The sequence below is a fragment of the Scyliorhinus torazame genome, chromosome 18 (genome assembly GCF_047496885.1).
Source record: "Scyliorhinus torazame isolate Kashiwa2021f chromosome 18, sScyTor2.1, whole genome shotgun sequence".
In the NCBI taxonomy this organism is placed as follows: domain Eukaryota; kingdom Metazoa; phylum Chordata; class Chondrichthyes; order Carcharhiniformes; family Scyliorhinidae; genus Scyliorhinus; species Scyliorhinus torazame.
The window spans coordinates 17,807,103-17,824,707 of record NC_092724.1 but is presented as its reverse complement, the minus strand read 5'-3'; the positions used below and the strand labels follow the sequence as shown (position 1 = coordinate 17,824,707).

The 17,605-nt window shown below is 51.5% G+C and overlaps 1 protein-coding gene across 1 annotated transcript in view; it reads right to left on the bottom strand.

Moving 5' to 3' along the window:
• Positions 1 to 14,587, bottom strand: part of hapln4 (hyaluronan and proteoglycan link protein 4) — a 32,456-nt gene extending 17,869 nt beyond the window's left edge. The window contains exons 1-2 of the mRNA XM_072482253.1: positions 14,395 to 14,587; positions 3,152 to 3,263 (exon numbers count right to left, since the gene is read on the bottom strand). Coding sequence (XP_072338354.1) covers positions 3,152 to 3,263; positions 14,395 to 14,397 — 115 coding nt within the window. The 5' untranslated portion in view covers positions 14,398 to 14,587. The remainder of the gene's footprint in view (positions 1 to 3,151; positions 3,264 to 14,394) is intronic.
• Positions 14,588 to 17,605: the final 3,018 nt, after the last annotated feature.

Genomic DNA, 17,605 nt, shown 5'->3' with positions numbered 1-17,605 from the left:
TTCCTTAGAACAGAAGAGACTAACTGAGGTGTACAAAATTATTAGGGGCCTAGATAGGGTGGACAGAAAAGACTTGTTTCCCCCCAACTGAGGGATCAATTGCCAGGGGGCGTAGATTTAAGGTGATTGATGGAAGGATTAGAGGGGACATGAGGAAAAACATGTTCATCCAAAGGGTGGTGGGCGTCTGGAATTCACAGCCAAAGTTGGTGGTTGAGACTGAAATGCTCGACTCATTTAAAAGATACCTGGGTCGACATCTGCAAGTGCCGTAACCTGCAAGGCTACGGATCAGGTGCTGGAAAGTGGGATCAAAGTGAACGGCTAGTTTTTTTATTGGCCAGGGCAGGCAGGATTGGATGAATGGCCTCTTTCAGCATCGTAACATTTCTATGGTTCTAGATCAACCAGGAGTCTTGCTGGATGACTGTCCAGTCACACCTGCTGGGAGACTGGTAAGGATAAATAGGTGTCCCCATCACTCCGCTATTGAATTGGTTAGGTTGCATTCTATTCGCAGGTGAATAATGAGCGGGCAGGCCATTCAACCCCTTGAGCCTGTTCTGTCACCCAATCAGATCTCAAATCATGTCTGATCTGTATCTCAACCCCATTCACCTGCTTTTGTTCCAGATTCCTTGATACTTTTGCCCAATAAAGACCCTATTACTCTCAGGCTAGAAAATGCCAATTGCCATTCCCCCAGGCACCTGGAGTCCTTTGAATGGGAGAGTGCATTCCGGGATAACCAAACTCAATTTTAAAGTTCTGCCCCCTTGTTCTGGGCACTCCCCCACCAGATGAAATAGTGGCCGGAATTTTACGGCCGTTGTGGTACACTGTTCCCGCTGGCAGAGCATCCTGCCCACGGGTTTCCCGACAACGAAGGGTGGCTTCAATGGGAAATGCCATTGACAAGTGGCGGAATTACAGAATCCCGCCGCCAGGGAACGGCAGGCCGCCCAGAAACACGGGACTCGTGGGGGACCAGGGAATCCAGCCCAGTGTTTCCCTCTCTAGCCTTTGAATCCTTTACACACAATAAACACCTTGGGTGGGATTCTCCACCCCCCCGCTGGGGCGGAGAATCGCCGGGCGGCGGTGTGAATCCCGTCCCCGCCGGCTGCCGAAATCTCCGGCGCCGGGGATTTGGCGGGGGCGGGAATTGCGCCGCGCCGGTCGGCGGCCGCTGGCAGCGGCCACTCCGGCGATTCTCCGGCCTGTGATGGGCCGAGTGGCCGCCCGTTTTCGGCCAGTCCCGCCGGCGTAAATTACACCAGGTATTTCCCGGCGGGACCTGGCTGCGCAGGCGGCCTCCGGGATCCTCGGAGGGGGGGCGGGGGGATCTGGCCCCGGGAGGTGGCCCCACGGTGGCCTGGCCCGCGATCGGGGCCCACCGACCCGCGGGCGGGCCTGTGCCGTGGGGGCACTCTATTCTTCCTTGTCAGCCGCTGTGGTCCTCTGCGATTGCCAATGCGGAGATGAGCACCCGCTGTGCATGCGTTGGAATGACGCCAGCACACACTGGCGCTCCCGCGCATTCGCCAACTCGCGCCGGCCAGTGGAGGCCCCTTCCCCGCCGGCCGGCGCGGCACAAATCAATTTGCACCCCATTAACGGGCTGGACACCGGATTCTCTAAACCCACTGAAATTCCGCGTCCTCGGGGCTGGGATTCAGGTGGGTGGGAACCAGTGCAGGCATTTCCCAGCGTGGCCCTGGCGTGGTGGGACAAGGGGGAAACTCTTTTAGGGAGTTGCCCCCAAAGGTCATCAGAGGGCCACCCTCCCCCCCATAATGCAAATCCTGCCCCCCCCCCACCAGACCCCGCCCCCCCCCCCCCACAAGAGACTACACATAAGAGAGACCCCCATCAGAAACCCCGCCACAAGAGAGGCCCCCACACATGACCCCCTCATCTGGTTCACTAATGTCCTTTAGGGAAGAAAATCTGCCATCCTTACCTGGTCTCGCCCACATGTGACTCCAGATCCACAGCAAAGTGGTGGACGCCCTCTGAAATGGCCTCGAAAGCTACCCAATTCAAAGACAATTAGGGATGGGCAATAAATGCTGGCCTAGTTAGCAATGCCCACAGCCCGAGAATAAATTAAAAAACATTCTGTATAAGCCCAAATAAGTGTGCTGCACATCCCCAATTTTAGCTGCTCCACCACTGGGGGGCCATGTCTTCAGCTGCCTGGGACCTAGGCTCTGAAATTGTCCTTAAAGCTCGCCACCTCTCTGCGTTTCTCTCCTGTAAGGTTCTCAGGACCTGACCTAATACCTCCTTTTGTGCCTCGATGTTGCATGTTATCTACACCGCTCCTATGAAGCGCTTTGGGACATTTAAATACATTAGATACAAGTTGTTAATACCTTGGCGCTGTGATCAGTGGCCATATCCAACCAATTATCAACGCTGGTGTTTCACTCTGGACTTTCCTTAAGAAAGTCCTGAGCGATTCTCTTACCTGCCGGGGGCTGGCAGGGCCCCCGGAGTGCTCCTCGCAGCTCTGGCTGTGGATACGGGGCCCCGCACTTCCGGTTGGGAGTCCGCGCATGCGCACGGTGGCGGCCTCTGGCAGCCGTGCCATGCGACATGGTGGACACGCATCGCGGAGCGGCATCAAAAATGTAGCCCCCGCCCCCCCCCCCCCCCGAGATCGCACGCCCGCGGGTCCGTACCGCCCAATCGCTCCCCTGGCCGTCCATGAGGCCCCCCTGGTGATCCCACCAGGGAGGCGGGAACTCGGGCAGTTTTGCGCGGAGAATCGTGGGGGGCGGCGCTGTCAATGGCTCCCTACCCGCGCCGCGTATATCGCGAGCGATTCCTGAGCGATTCTCCTGCAGCGCCTGTCCTGATTTCCTCGGAAACGGTCATTCTCCACCCCCGCGCCGAACGCGACTTTGGTGGGGAGGCTCGGAGAATCCCGCCCGGGATCTTTCTGATCTTCTAACCAGGTCATTATCCGACAGAGCGATGCATTTCTACACTGCGGTATTAGAGGGAGAGCTGGAGAGATCACCCCCACCCCCCCTCCCACACAACCCCCCCCCCCCCCCCCCACCCCCCCCCCCCCCCCCCACCCTCCCTCGCACAAGGTCATGTGGAGGTCACAAACCCTTGTGAGCTGTGTTTCCCATCTCACCTGACACGTGCACACTCTGCTTGGTTCCAATGTCATTGTTCAAGGGAGAGACAGCCAGAATGAGAAACACCAGGAGGACAGAGCTGCGGCAGAGAGACTTTCTCAGACAGAGCTGAAGAGACAAACAGACATTTTAATTTTAACCGATGAAAATCCCACAAGCCATGACTCGGAAACATGCTGAGTACATGGATCGCCACGTGTGCTCAGGCCGTGTGTCAAGAGTTGCGATGAAATTGAAAATTAAGGAATCTAATAACTGAAAATGTGTAGGATCAAAAGAGAGCAAACTGTTTTTAAATGGGGATTGGTTCGGAGGACAGATTGGCTGAGGTGAAGGAACTGAGGTCTTTGATCTGGCAAAACTGTAAACAGATGTTATCGAAGGCTAGTGCATAACAATAGGGCATAACATTTTGGGAGTTAAAGCAAAGACGTTGAAAGTTTAAGAGAGGGTGAGAGTGAATTTCACACTTACAGTCTAAAAGGGTGAGCTCATGTAGGAACTGTCATTAAGAGGGACCTCTAAGACAGGTAGTTCCGAAAAGAAAAGATCAAAAGGAAAAGCAATATATCAATGGTAAAGTTCAGAGAGCTGGGCCAAGATCACAGCCACACACAGCAGGAAGCTGAGTTCACTCGGATACCAGCGGGTGCCTGCAGAAATTCTGTTAGAACAGCCATTTTGTCTCCATTCTAAGCCAGGAGCAACCCACAAGAGATATCGGTGCCGAGTGTGGTAACTATTGCTGGATTTTGTTCATAGCTTAAAACCTATGGGATGTTGTTTGGGAAGGTTTTAATCTGATGTTCGGAAAGCAGAGGGATTAGGGTGGCATGGTGGCATACTGGTTAGCACAGCTGCCTCACGGCGCCAAGGACCCGGGTTCGATCCCGGCCCCGGGTCACTGTCGTGTGGCATTTGCACATCCTCCCCGTGTCTGCATGGGCCTCACCTCACAACCCAAAGATGTGCAGGGTAGGCGGATTGGCCACACTAAAATTGCCCCTTAATTGGAAACAAAATTAATTGGATACTCTGAATTTGGAGGGATTTGGAACTGGGTCAATTTAAATGTATGCGTATGGATATTAGCGTAGTTAAGTATATATATTTTAGTTGCCTTTCTTGCTGTCTGTTTTACTGTTTAATAAACATTTGCTTAATTGTTACAAAAGGACTCGAACATCCTTTCCTGGTCCGCACAATATACCAATTTGAAAAAAATGCAGTTCGGAATCGGCATTCCAAATTTCCCTTCTGGGGTTTGGAATACCCTGGACAAGCATTTAACATCAGCTGGCTCCTCAATCTATGGGAAGATCTCTGCCGGGCATAAAACCCAGCACTTGATGTCCAAAGCACTGGTAGCAAGGCTGGCAAGCTAAACTTGGTGCGCCCACCAGTTTTAAAGAATAAAAGTGATTAAAATGCAGTGTAATGGTAATATCACTAGACTGGAGCTGCTGTGGGACCAGAATCTCGAACATCATCTTGCCTGGCTGTTGGTGCTGGTTGTCACTGTTCGCTGAGTTGCAACTATATGGATTTCACAGTTCACACCTGGAACCATGTTTTGTTATGCTCTTGACACAGCATAAGCTGCTTCCTTGATGTGCACTCTGACAAAGGAAGGTTCAGACTTGGAGATAGCTTTAACACGTTTATTACTGTTAACAATTCTCCTACTTGGATTCGGCGCGACTGTTAATCCTTCTATAGCCACTCAGACTGACTAACCAGTCTGCTACAATCCACGTGGTGGGTGTGATGTTCAATCAACCCTGTGTCTGCACTGACTGAGTGTCTCCACTGGAAAGAGCCTGAGCATGTGTGATGTGTCCTTTTATATGGGTTGCTGTAATGCCCTCCTGTGGTCGTGTCACCTCTGTGTGTATCGTGACTGCCCATTGGTCGTGTCCTATCTACTGACCTATTGGTTGACTGTCTGTGTGTCATGTCTCTGGTGTTCCCTCTAGTGTCTAGCTAGGTGTAGTGTATGTACATTAACCCTTTGTGTACTTACAGTGATATATATCACCACACAGTGTAATGGTAAGCGAAAGACCTAGACTAATGCCCTGGGGACACAGGGTCAAATCCCACCATAGCAACCGGTGAAGTTCAAATTTAATCAATAAAATCTGAAATTAAAAGCTCGTCTCTGTGATGTTGACCAGTCCGGTTTACTAATGCCTTTTTGAGAAGGAAATGTGCCACGCAAGGGCAGTTCGGGATGGGCAACAAATGCTGGCCTTGTTAGCGGAAGGCCACATCCCATGAATGAATAAAAGAGCCTTAGGCCAGGATTCCCCCGTGGAGGATGTAGCGAGCCAATCAAATCTCTGTTGGCTTCGTTGCGGCTGGAAGGTCCCTCCGGCAATAGGGGCATGGAAATCCCACTCTCTGTTTCCCTGGAACATTCAAAGATTAGGTTAATAACTCATTCAAGTTTATTTTGAACAAAGCTTAACTTCAGGGATGTAATGAATTGACTGGAGTTGGATAGCAGAGGCCTATAGAACCACTACAGTGCAGAAGGAGGCCATACGGCCCATCGTGTCTGCACTGACCCGGCCCTATCCCCGTAACCCCACCTAACCTGCACACCTTTGGACAGTGGGAGGAAACCGGAGCACCCGGAGGGAACCCAAGCAGACGTGCGGAGAAAGTGCAAACTCCACACAGGCCAGAATTGAAGCTGAGTCACAGTGCTAACCACTGTGCCTACATTTCTTGTGTTTGGGGTGGAGGGGGTATTTGTTTGGTTTTTAAAGTTCTTTCCTGGGATGTGGGCGGCGTTGCCAAGGCCCTTGAATGAAAGGTTATAGGACCGCCTCAGAGGGCAGTTCAGCGTCAACCACATTTCGGTGGGCCTGGAGCCTCGTGTAGGCCAGACCGGGTAAGGATGGCAGATTTCCTTCCCATGGAGGGTGCTCATTTCACGGCCTGGCAACCTGCACATCCCTCTGCTTCTAGACTCCCCCAGGAAAGAACATAAAGACACAAGAGACCACAACTCAGATAAAGGCTCATGCTTACATGTGTAATTGAGAATCATAAAACAGATGGTTCCAGTGAGAAATTTGGACAAATTTCCCCAGTGTTTGCCATTCAAACATTTTCAATCCAATTTGTTAACATTCCACAGCTTCTAGTTCCCTTGATCTTCTCTATTCGAGTTGTCAAGCACAGAATGCTCATTGAAATCTGTGTTGGCAGCTTCTAATTATTTTTATTTAATCTTGAGATTTAATAATTTCATCTTTAATTAAAGATTTCAATACTTTCCCTACCACAGAAGTTAAATGCACCGGTCTGTAATTATCTGGCTGTCCTTTCTCTCTTTTTGAACTTGGTTATTACATTGGCCTCTCTCCAAACCGTTTGGGATTTTTCCGTCCTCAGTCCCATCCTGGAATATCATTGCCACAGCATCTGCAGTTTCTTCCACCATTGTGCCTCCTGATCTATCCAATCAGGACCCCAGCAGCTTCTCTGGCTTAAAGAACTTCTGGAATCCCTTCCTTTTCACCTGCCTAGTCACTAAGCTCGAGAATTGATTTTACCTCTTCACCTTCAGTCTGTTCAGGCCTCAATCCAATTAGAAATATCCTCCCTTCCTCCTCTAGTCCTCTGCCATCTCTACACTCCTTCAATTCCGCTTCCTATTGTAGTGATCTCTGTATTTCAACATACACGATCAATGTATGTAAATGTAGTACAGTCATTTCAACACTAGATGTCTCACTATCAGATGGTATAAAAGAGACTTTCTCGCTCTTTCTGAGAGTGTGCTTCAGGAGAGTGAACAGACACGACGTAGAATAGCTAGAGAGAGAGAAGTTATAAGTTATTTAATTATTACATTGTATAGTTAGTTGGTTATCTTTATTGTATTTTATTTCTTTTACTAGTTGAGTATTAAGTACAAAGGACTCACAAATATTATTTATATTCCTCATTAAATTAGTTCATCTTTAAAAGACCATTGTTCATTTCATCAACTCGGCTGTTCAAAGAGTACATATATATTACGTAAGGTAATATAACACCTATCACTCCATAATTGGTGGTTGTGTCTTCAGCTGTCAAGGCCCTAAACTCTGGTATTCCCTCCTTGAACCTCTCTGTCTTGTTTCGTCCCTCTCATAAGAGGGAACACAGTCTCAAGTCGTGATCATTTAGGACTGAGATGAGGAGGAATTGAAAAACCACTGAGGAGGTTGTGAATCCCTGGGGTTTTTTTGTACCCCAGAGGATTGTGGGTGCTCCATCATTTGGTATATTCCAGGCTGAGTGAGATTTTTGGTTCCTCAGGGGAACAAGGGGTATGGGGAGCAGGTAGGATAAACACCATGGTCAGGCGCTGGTGATTTTGTGGTGACAAAGTCACCTCTTGACTCCCAGGACACTATCCACCATCTACAAGAGTATTTGTGATGGAATAATCTCCACATGCCTGGATAAATAGGGCTCGAAAAATACTTAAAGTACTTAACACCACCCAATACCATAGAACCTTAAAAAGGTTACAATACGGAAGGAGGCCATTCGGCCCAACCTGTCCACACCAGCCCGAGGACACCAAGGTGCCATTTCTAATTCCACCTTCCTGCACATGGTCCATGGCCCTGCAGCTTACAGCATCTAGGGTATTTTTGAAAGGAGTTTAGTGTCTCTGCCTCCACCACCAACTCGAGCAGCGAATACCAAACTCCCACTACCCTCTGCGTAAAAAGGTTCGCCCTCATGTTCCCTCTACATCTTCTGCCTCTTATCTTGAATCTATATCCCCTGGTTCTAGAATTCTCCACCAAGGGAAATAGTTGTCTCCTGTCCACCCTATCATTTCCCCTCATAATTTTTTACACCTCAATTGAGTCACCCCTCAGCTCCTTTGTTCCAAGGAAAATAACCCCAACCTATCGAATCTCTCCTCGTCGCTACACCTTTCCAGCCCTGGCAACATTCTTGTAAACCTCCTCTGCACTCTCCCCAGAGCAATTACATCTTTCCTGTAATGTGGTGACCAATAGACAAAAGCAGCCCACTCAATCATCCACCCCATCCACCATCTTAACCATTCACTTCCTCCATCATCAGCACACAGTGACAGCAGTGTGCACTATATAAAAGATGCACTGCCGCAACTTCGTCAAGGCTCCTTCGACAGTACCTTCCAAACCCACGACTTCTACCACCGAGAAGGACAAGGGCGGCAGACACCTGGGACGGGATTCTCCGATAACGGCGCGGCGTCCGCTGACTGGCGCCAAAAACGCATCTTGAGGGGCCGAGCCCTCACCTTGAGGGGCTAGGCCCGCGCCGGACTGATTTCCGCCCCGCCAGCTGGCGGGAAAGGCCTTTGGTGCCCCGCCAGCTGGCGCGGAAATGACTTTGCCCTGCGGCGCAAGCGTGGGAGCGTCAGCGGCCGCTCACGGCATCCCCGCGCATGCGCAGTGGAGGGGGTCTCTTCCGCCTCCGCCATAGTGGAGACCATGGCGGAGGCGGAAGGAGCAGAGTGCCCCCACGGCACAGGCCCGCCCGCGGATCGGTGGGCCCCGATTGTGGGCCAGGCCACCGTGGGGGCACCCCCCGGGGCCAGATCGCCCCGCGCACCCCCCCCAGGACCCCGGAGCCCGCCCGCGCCGCCTTGTCCCGCCGTTCAAAAGGTAGTTTGATTCTCGCCGGCGGGACAGGCATTCCAGCAGCGGGACTTCGGCCCATTGCGGGCCGGAAAATCGCTGGGGGGGGGGGGCCGCCAACCGGCGCGGCACGATTCCCACCCCCACCAAATATTCCTGGCGGGCGGTCGGAGAATCCCGCCCATGGAACAGCACCACCTACAAATTCCCCTCCCCTCCAAGTGACACACCACCCTGACCCGAATCCATCACTGCTGCAAGGTGAAAATCCTGGAATCCCAACTGCTCCCCATATCCCTTGATTCCCTGAGAGGCCAAGAGTCTTTCTCAGCCTAGAATATATTCAATGACGGAGCATCCACAATGCTCTAGAGTGGACAGTTCCAAAGATTCACAACGCTCAGTGAAGAACGTGATAGGGCCCTAACGGCACTGTGGCCACATAGATCGCCGTGGTTCAAGAAGATGGTTCACCTCTCACCTTCTCGACATCCTAAGGACAAATTTAAAAAATGTAGAGATGAGCATTGTCCACCGATCCACCCGTACATTTAATTCCTGCCTATTGTTCCATAGCAGAGTCAGAAGGAGTTAGCTCAATTGGCTGAACAGCCGGTTCATGCTGCAGAGTGTGGCCAACAGTGTGGGTTGAACTCCCGCGCAGGCTGAGGTTGTTCACGAAGGCCCCGCCGTCTCCCCTTTGCCTGAGGCGTGGTGAACCTCAGGTTAAATCACCCCAATTCAGCTCCCACCCAACCTCTTTCCCCTGATAGGAAAGCAGTCTGTGGTCACGTGGGACTATGGTGACTTTTACTTACGTAAGTACGTGAAACGTTAACTCTGTTCCTCCATCCACAGATGCTGTCAGACCTGCTGAGTTTATCCAGCATTTTCTATTTTGCTTTCATAGCTTCTTTGCATATGTGGCTCAATGTTTAATTTTGTCTGGTAGCGCTTCTGCGAAGCACCTTCGGGTACATCAGTGCAAAAGGCGCTATATAAATTCAAGTTCCGCTGTTGGAAATTTGCAAAGTACCTTTTAAAAAACACAGTTTCTGTTTAGTACTCTACAATTTTATTTCTCCATGGTGCTTAGAGGGACTTCAGCGCAATTCTGGAGATTACCATCTCGAAACTGCTTGTGCTTTCAACCTGAAGAATTATTGGATAAAAGAAAGACGTGAAATCTGAGCAAAAATCACACTGGCTGTGGGTGCTGGGAGGAGTTAACAGGCCTGACACAGCCTGGGGAGAGAGCAACACAGAATTAATACTTCAGGTCGTTGTGCCTTCATCAGAACTCATTGAAACCAGATCTTGTTGTATTTAATGCAAAACATAAATACAGATGCAAAATCTGGGCTCCCCAGATGTTGGTTTCTCACCCAACTTGTTTTTCTGGCTCCACAATCTGGTTTAAATTTAATGGCTATAAGTCTGTGTGCGTCTGCGCGCGCGCGCACGTGAGTGTGTGCAACTGCATGCGTGTGGGCGTGTGTGCATGGATGCATGTGCGTTGTTGTATGCACATGTATGTGTGTGTGTGCGGATGTATGAGTGTATGAATGCTTGTGAGTATACATGTGTGTGAATGCTTGTGTGTGCATTCATGTGTGTGCACGCATGCTTGTGTACGAGTTAGTGCGCATTTGTGTGGATGTTTATGCATGTGCAGGTGTCTGTGTGTGTGTGTGTGTATGCTTGCATTATTGTGCACATATATACCTTTGGGTTTGTGCATGTGCCCACATATGAGCATCTATGTATGTTTGAGCATAAATGTGTTTGTGTGTACATGTGTTACATGTGCGTCTGTGTGAGTATATATTTGTGTGATTGCCCATATGTGAACATGTGCTTGAACTCGTGTGTGTGTATGTGCGTGTGCGTGTCTCCCGGAGGATTTCTAGATCTGGTTGGCTCTCTCAGGTACACAAGTAGCTATGTGGTTCCGAGACAGCAACATGTCACAGTGGCTTTAAAGACCCCACAGATGCTCTTGCCTTACCTCGAGGATAAATTAATACGTCAGTCAATTTACAAGACACCTCAACCTCTCATAAGGTAGAGAACCTATTTCCTTGGGTGGGAAGGGAGTGAAACGCTTTCTGATTGGCAACGCTCTTTATGAATGAAGGAAAGACTGGATAATCGCAGAGAACATCGGGACGGCCTGTTGACACATCCCCCCCTCCCCGCGTGGCGGATCAGATTGAACGGTACGAGCGGCAGTTCAATTCACACACAGAGGTTGGAGGTGCTCACACCAGACACACTTTCTGTTTTCAGTCTTCACTCCCAGGTGGGCAATGAAGAGAAGATGGCGCTATTTGAAAAAAGGTAGGGAGGTCTCCCCAGTGCGCTGGGCAATATTTATCCCTCAATCAGCGTCACAAAGAGATTATCTAGTCATTATCAGCGAGGCGGGGAGGAGGCGATGGCCAATGGCCGTCGAGGGGAGCAGCAGGGGGACTCTCTACCTCCAGGCCAGGGCTGAGGAGGGCGGGTGGGCAACCAATCAAAAAGAACAGAGGCCACCAGGTCTCATACCCAGCAGCCAGGCAGCCAGCCAGGAGCACACGCGGTCGTCGAGGGTCGAGGCTTGAGGGCCGGCCACTCGAGCGAGAGGTGAGCCGACCAACAGTCGAGAGGTGCGAAGAAGGCCAGGCAAGCGGCGGCACCGTGCCTCGGGTAACCAGGGAGCTGTGGGCAGCAGGAACGGGGGGACTCGTCAAGAGGCCAGCAAGGCAGGGCTGAGAGTGAGAGGGCTGGGCTGGGCTGGGCAGCAACGGGACTGGGTGGCGAGGGTGAAATTCTGGGTTCCTGTGCTTTGCAAGGTGTGACTGAGGGTGGACGGGGTCAGGCCGGTATTGATGTCATTCGGGGTGTGGCTCACCATCATTGTGGGTGGGGCTCTGTGTCATTGGGGCGGGGCTGAATGTAAATGGGGCGGGGCTCAACGTCATTGGCGGAGGAACTCAATGCCATTTGGGTCTGGCCGCCACGTCACCAGGGGTGTGGGGTATGACGTGGGTCCCCCACAAAGAGCGGGGGGCCAATGGGGGGGTTGGGCCAGAGAATCTCACCCATTATAGAGACATAGGTCCTTTCTTTTTTCTAATGTGGATAAACCCACTGCCTGCTAAAGGGTTAACACCTTCATTGCCTGAACAGATCAAATAGAAACTGCAGGAGGCCCCTAACTACCAGTTAAATTGGCAACGCTGTTTCCTGTTAATAACCCTGACGCCTCAACAAAGGACATGTGAAGCACATGGTTCAATAAAAGCTGTAACAGAATTATTGTGGTGGGTGGGGGGGGGGTTTGTGCACAGGAACAATTCAGTCAATTTATGGATGAAAAGCAAAGTTTTAAAATCCATAACTCCACATCAGCTCAGGCTGGAGACTGAGAGCGCTCCCGGTCACAATGCAGCGAGGCTCAGTTTTGATGTCTCATCAGTCTCCCTGCTGGTTAGGGAGGGGTGTAAAATAGGGACTACCGCTGATGCTAAAGCTGTGAACTCTTTCCCTAAGATGAGCTTCAGACGCAGTTGAATTTTCCTGGGAAGGAGAGAGAGGGATATTTTTTCTCAAGTTGCTCCACTACTTGAAACAAAGAGTTGGCGTTTATGAAGCACATTTCATGACCTCAGGGAATTCGAAAGTGCTTTGAAAGCCAGTGAAGTGCATGTTATTTGAAATGTGGTCACTGTCCTGATGTGTAAAACAAAACGGCAGCCAATTTGCACACAGCACGATCCCGCACGCAGCAATCTGATGAGATCCAGATTGTTTGTTTCCAACGATTTTAGTTGAGAGCCGGGTATTAGGCAGGCCACCAGGGAGAAAGCTCCCTGATCTTCAACATTCACCTGAGGTGTTCAGACAGGGCCTCAGTTCAACGTCTCGGTCGGACGACAGCCCCTCTGGCAATGCAGCGTGTTGCACTGGGATGTGGCCTGGATTGTGTGGTCGACTATCTCAAATTGGGCATGGACCTACAATCTTTCTGACTCTACCCATAAAGCCCCATGAGGGGGTGGGGTGGTGTTGGGGGGGGGGGGGGGGGTGGCAGGGTGCAGAATAAAGGAAAGTCGAGGAAGGGGAGACAAAATCAGTAGCTTAAGGGCCTGGCACATGAAGGTTAAAGTGGGACTCAGTACAGTGCAGCCTACACGGTGAAGTAAGAGAACGTTTGACCCACAGCTAAGGAGTCAAAGCAGTATTAGACAGAGACCTGTGTAGGAGCAAGCATGGAGACAGCTCCTTATGCACATCGTGTCTGGTAGTTAGGTAGGAAATACTTACTGCTGTACCACCTAAGACTACAAATATCTTATCAATATTTGTAGTCCTATGACCTATCGAACTACGCCGCCAGCATCTCCTTCATTTGCTCCACTAAAGGCCCCTCTGGCTCTGACTGGGCCTTTTCCATTTGTAGCTGGGCCTCCATTCACCACCTGCCCACGACGGGACTCAGCACTTCACTGCCACCGGAGTAGTAGCTTTGTCAGAATGGCTGATCCTATAGCTTGTCCCTTTACACCCCGTGTCCTCCCCACCCCCACCGCCCACTCTTTGGGAAGGTTTGTGGCCTCCCTGTTGCCATCTTCTCACCCAGCGGCAATCGTATCTCAAGCCCCATGTCCCTATCCCCCCCAAGACATTCGGATGAGGCCCCCATGAGCAGGGGCTGATATATCAATGGGGTGGGCACAGGCGGTCCAACCACAAATGGAAAATGGTGGGGGAGGGTTATAGCCTCAGCTATAACCACCGCTCCCGGTCCTGCGGTCTCTCTTGTAAGAGGTGAATGTGCTGGACCATGGAGAGAGCTCAACGGTCTAGATAGTATTCCGGAGCACCCATGCAGCCCAGGCAGGCTCCAGGCCCGGTTCTCACTCTGCAGTGAATTGCCTGATCATAACCAGGATGGACAGCACTGGGCATGGAGGGGGAAGGGGCAGGTAGTGGGGCAAAAGGGGTCCGCTTCAACTGGCTTGGACTAAAGGGGAAGGGGGACATAAAATCTGGCATGGGTTCACCCGATCTGATACTGGCGAATTCTGGCTGGCGAGGGTGAACGCGATGAAATACGGTGTTGGGGGCAGGGGAGGGCCTGTTACGGGGTCAGTGCGTTGGCAGGAGGATGTGATCCAACTCACAATAACCACCCCACAGTCAAATAGGGTGCGAGTATTATTCAACATTGCATACAGTGGAACTGACCCTGGGGCAGGGGGCAGAGGGGGAGGTGAGGGTGGGAGGGGGGGGTGACGGCAGAACAATCCATCCAGCGAGAACCTGCCCATCTCTGGGAATGGGAGGGAGAGAAAGCCAAAAACCAATTAAACAGAAAATAGAAATGGGAACAAGCCAGTGCTGGAATAAACGGCACCAAAGGAGTCAGCATCTCAAGCAAGCGCCCAGCAACACTTTAGTGCAGGAATGCAGAGCGAGGTGCTCTTTGAGAAGCACTGCAGTATCTTCCCATGCAGCTTGTCAAGGTTATTATTACTGCGCCCTCTCAGATGATTAATGCACCAAAACGGTCCCACAGACTGTAAATATAGACACTGTCAACTTACCATTTCCCCTATTAACCGCAAACACGGGAACACAGCAGGTACAAACAGCGGAACTAAATTGAACTGAAACACCGGCCAGACTGGAAATGTTGTTTAAGAGGAGACGGGCTATCTCTCTTGTCTCTCTCTGTCTCTTTCTCATTCACACTCTCCCTCTCTGTCTCGATCGACTGCACAGTGTAACGCTGACGTGAAATTAAAGGTCTAACCGGAACTTTTCTCACTGTCAGCAAGCCTGCCTGGCCAATGTGAGAGAAAGAAACTCATTATCAAAACATAAAGTGGTGCAGTGTGGAGGGGAGCGGGGGCAGTGACAGGGGGAGGGAATCAGGCAGATACAATTTATGCTGAGGATTGTTACAGCTGAGATCAGCTGAACAGCCTGACCATGACAACATGTAGGAATAAGGAAATATAAGTGTCATACAGAGTGTGTTACAGACTCATTTAAAGTCTGGAGTGTGTGTTACAGAGTCAGTCACAGGCACCAATTGCAGCTTCCTCTGCTGTGTTGTCCCGAACTACGGGCGCGATCCAATGAAAAGGTTTCTATAAGCGTAGAAGCGAGCGGGAAATGCCACGAGCTTCCCGCCGCACGGCCTGGCGAGGCCGTCACCGCAATTCAACCTTAATTGGTGAACTTAAGGAGACCTCACGGACCTCACGTTGCAAATCACGCCACGCCAGCCGATTCACCGGGACCATGTTCATCAGCCCCCCCCCCAAAACCTTCACCCCTCCCCCCCAGGGGAACCACCGCCACACCCACCAAGCCCATCAGCAGACCCCCAAACTCTTCCTTCCTCTGCCCACCTGCCCACCTCCTGCGCTGAGGGGGGCAGGTCGGCAGAGGAAGGAAGTGGGAAATCTTCAGTGTGATTTGGACAAGTCGAGAGAGTGGGCAAATGAATGGCAGATGCAGTATAATTTGGAGAAATGCAAAGTTATCCCCTTTGGTAGCAAAAACAAGAAGGTGGACTATTATCTGAATGGTCATAAATTAAGAGAGGGGAACATGCAACGAGACCTGGGTGTCCTCGTACACCAGTCACTGAAGGTGAGTCTGCAGGCGCAGCAGGCGGTAAAGAAGGTAAATGGTATGTTAACCTTCATTAGGAGGGAATTCGAGTACAGGAGCAGGGATGTCTTGCTGCAATTATACAGGGCCTTGGTCGCACTATCAGTTGTCCTGATAGTGCGACCCATCAACAGCTGAGCCGGCGACAGGCATCAGTGGCCGGTAGATTAGCCGATGTGAAGGCTACCTGTGCCTCGACCTGGCACACGAACCCCTCGGGGTCGGACGGTGTGTTGACCACCGTAGACAGAGCATCTGCGATGATAAGCTCCTTCCCCGGGGTGTAGACAAGCTGAAAGTCGTATCTCCGGAGCTTGAGCAGAATGCGCTGGAGGCGAGGGGTCATGTCGTTTAGATCCTTCTGGATAATGCCGACCAGGGGGCGATGGACGGTCTCTACAGTGAACTGGGGAAGACCATAGACATCGTCGTGAAACTTGTCAATGCCCGTCAACAATCCTAGGCACTCCTTCTTGATCTGCGCATAGCGCTGTTCTGTGGGGGTCATGGCCCGCGAAGCATAGGTGACCAGAGCCCATGATGAGGTGTTGTCCCGTTGCAGGAGGACCGCACCAATACCCGATTGGCTGGCATCCATGGAGATCTTTGTCTCCCGTGTGGTGTCGAAAAACGCCAATACCGGGGCGGTGGTGAGCTTGACCTTGAGCTCCTCCCATTCACTCTGGTGTGCGGACAGCCACTGGAATTCCGTTGTCTTCTTGACCAGGTGGCGAAGAGCAGTCGTGTGTGAAGCAAGGTTGGGAATGAACTTCCCCAGGAAGTTGACCATCCCGAGAAAGCGTAGCACTGCCTTCTTGTCTGTCGGCCGCTGCATGGCCGTGATGGCTGCCACCTTGTCGGCATCCGGCCGCACACCCGACCGGGAGATGTGGTCCCCCAAAAACTTCAGTTCAGTCTGAAAAGAGCATTTAGCTCAGTTAAGACGCAGGCCCTGATCTCGGATACGTGCAAAGACACGCTGGAGACGACTGATGTGCTCCTGTGGTGTTGTTGACCAGATGATAACATCATCTACGTAGACGCGTACCCCTTCGATGCACTCCATCATCTGTTCCATGATGCGATGGAACACTTCGGAAGCAGAAATGATGCCGAATGGCATTCTGTTATAGCAGAACCTGCCAAATGGAATGTTGAAAGTGCAGAGCTTCCGGCTGGACGGATCCAGTTGAATCTGCCAAAAGTCCTTTGAGGCATCAAGCTTGGTAAATATTTTTACCCGAGCCAGTTCGCTCGTGATCTCTTCCCGCTTAGGTATGGGGTAGTGCTCCCTCATGATGTTGGAATTCAAGTCTTTCGGTCAATGCAGATCCGGAGCTCGCCAGAGGGCTTCTTCACACACACCATGGAGCTGACCCATGGCGTTGGTTCCGTGGCCCGGGAAAGCACTCCTTGGTCCTGCAAGTCCTGCAGCTGTTGCTTGAGGCGGTCCTTGAGGGGTGCTGGGACCCTACGAGGGGCGTGAATGACTGGGGTGGCATCCGGTTTGAGCCGTATTTTGTACGTGTAGGGCAGCGTGCCCATGCCCTCGAAAACCTCCTGGTTGTGTGCAAGGAGTGAGTGGAGCTGCGCCCTAAAGTCTACATCTGGAAAGTCAGATGTGCCGTCAGGAGACAAAGTGTGGACTCGCCGAACGAGGTGGAGAATCTTGCACGCCTGTGCGCCTAACAGAGAGTCCTTCGTGGATCCTACGATCTCAAATGACAGCTTGGCCATGCGCGAGTTGTGGGTGACTTCCAGCTGGCAGGACCCCGTGGCCGGGATGACGTTCCCATTGTAATCCACCAATTGACAGTGGGAAGGTAGAATGGGTGGTCTGACCTTTAATGCCTGGAAAGCTGACCATGCGAGCAGATTGGCGGAGGCACCAGTGTCCAGGCGAAATGTGACTTGAGATCGGTTGACCATCAGGGTGGCACACCACTCATCGTCCGGATCAATGGTATGGACTGGCAGCTGCTGGTGGTGCCTACTTGGGGACAGCCTGTTCTTATGGATGACCGCAACGCGGAAGGGCTCGCTGTCGTCGGTGTCGCCGGTCTGCAAGGTGTCTGGAGGTGAGCCAGTGAATGTCGGCTGAATGGCCCGCACGGTCCTGCGAGACTGGCGGAA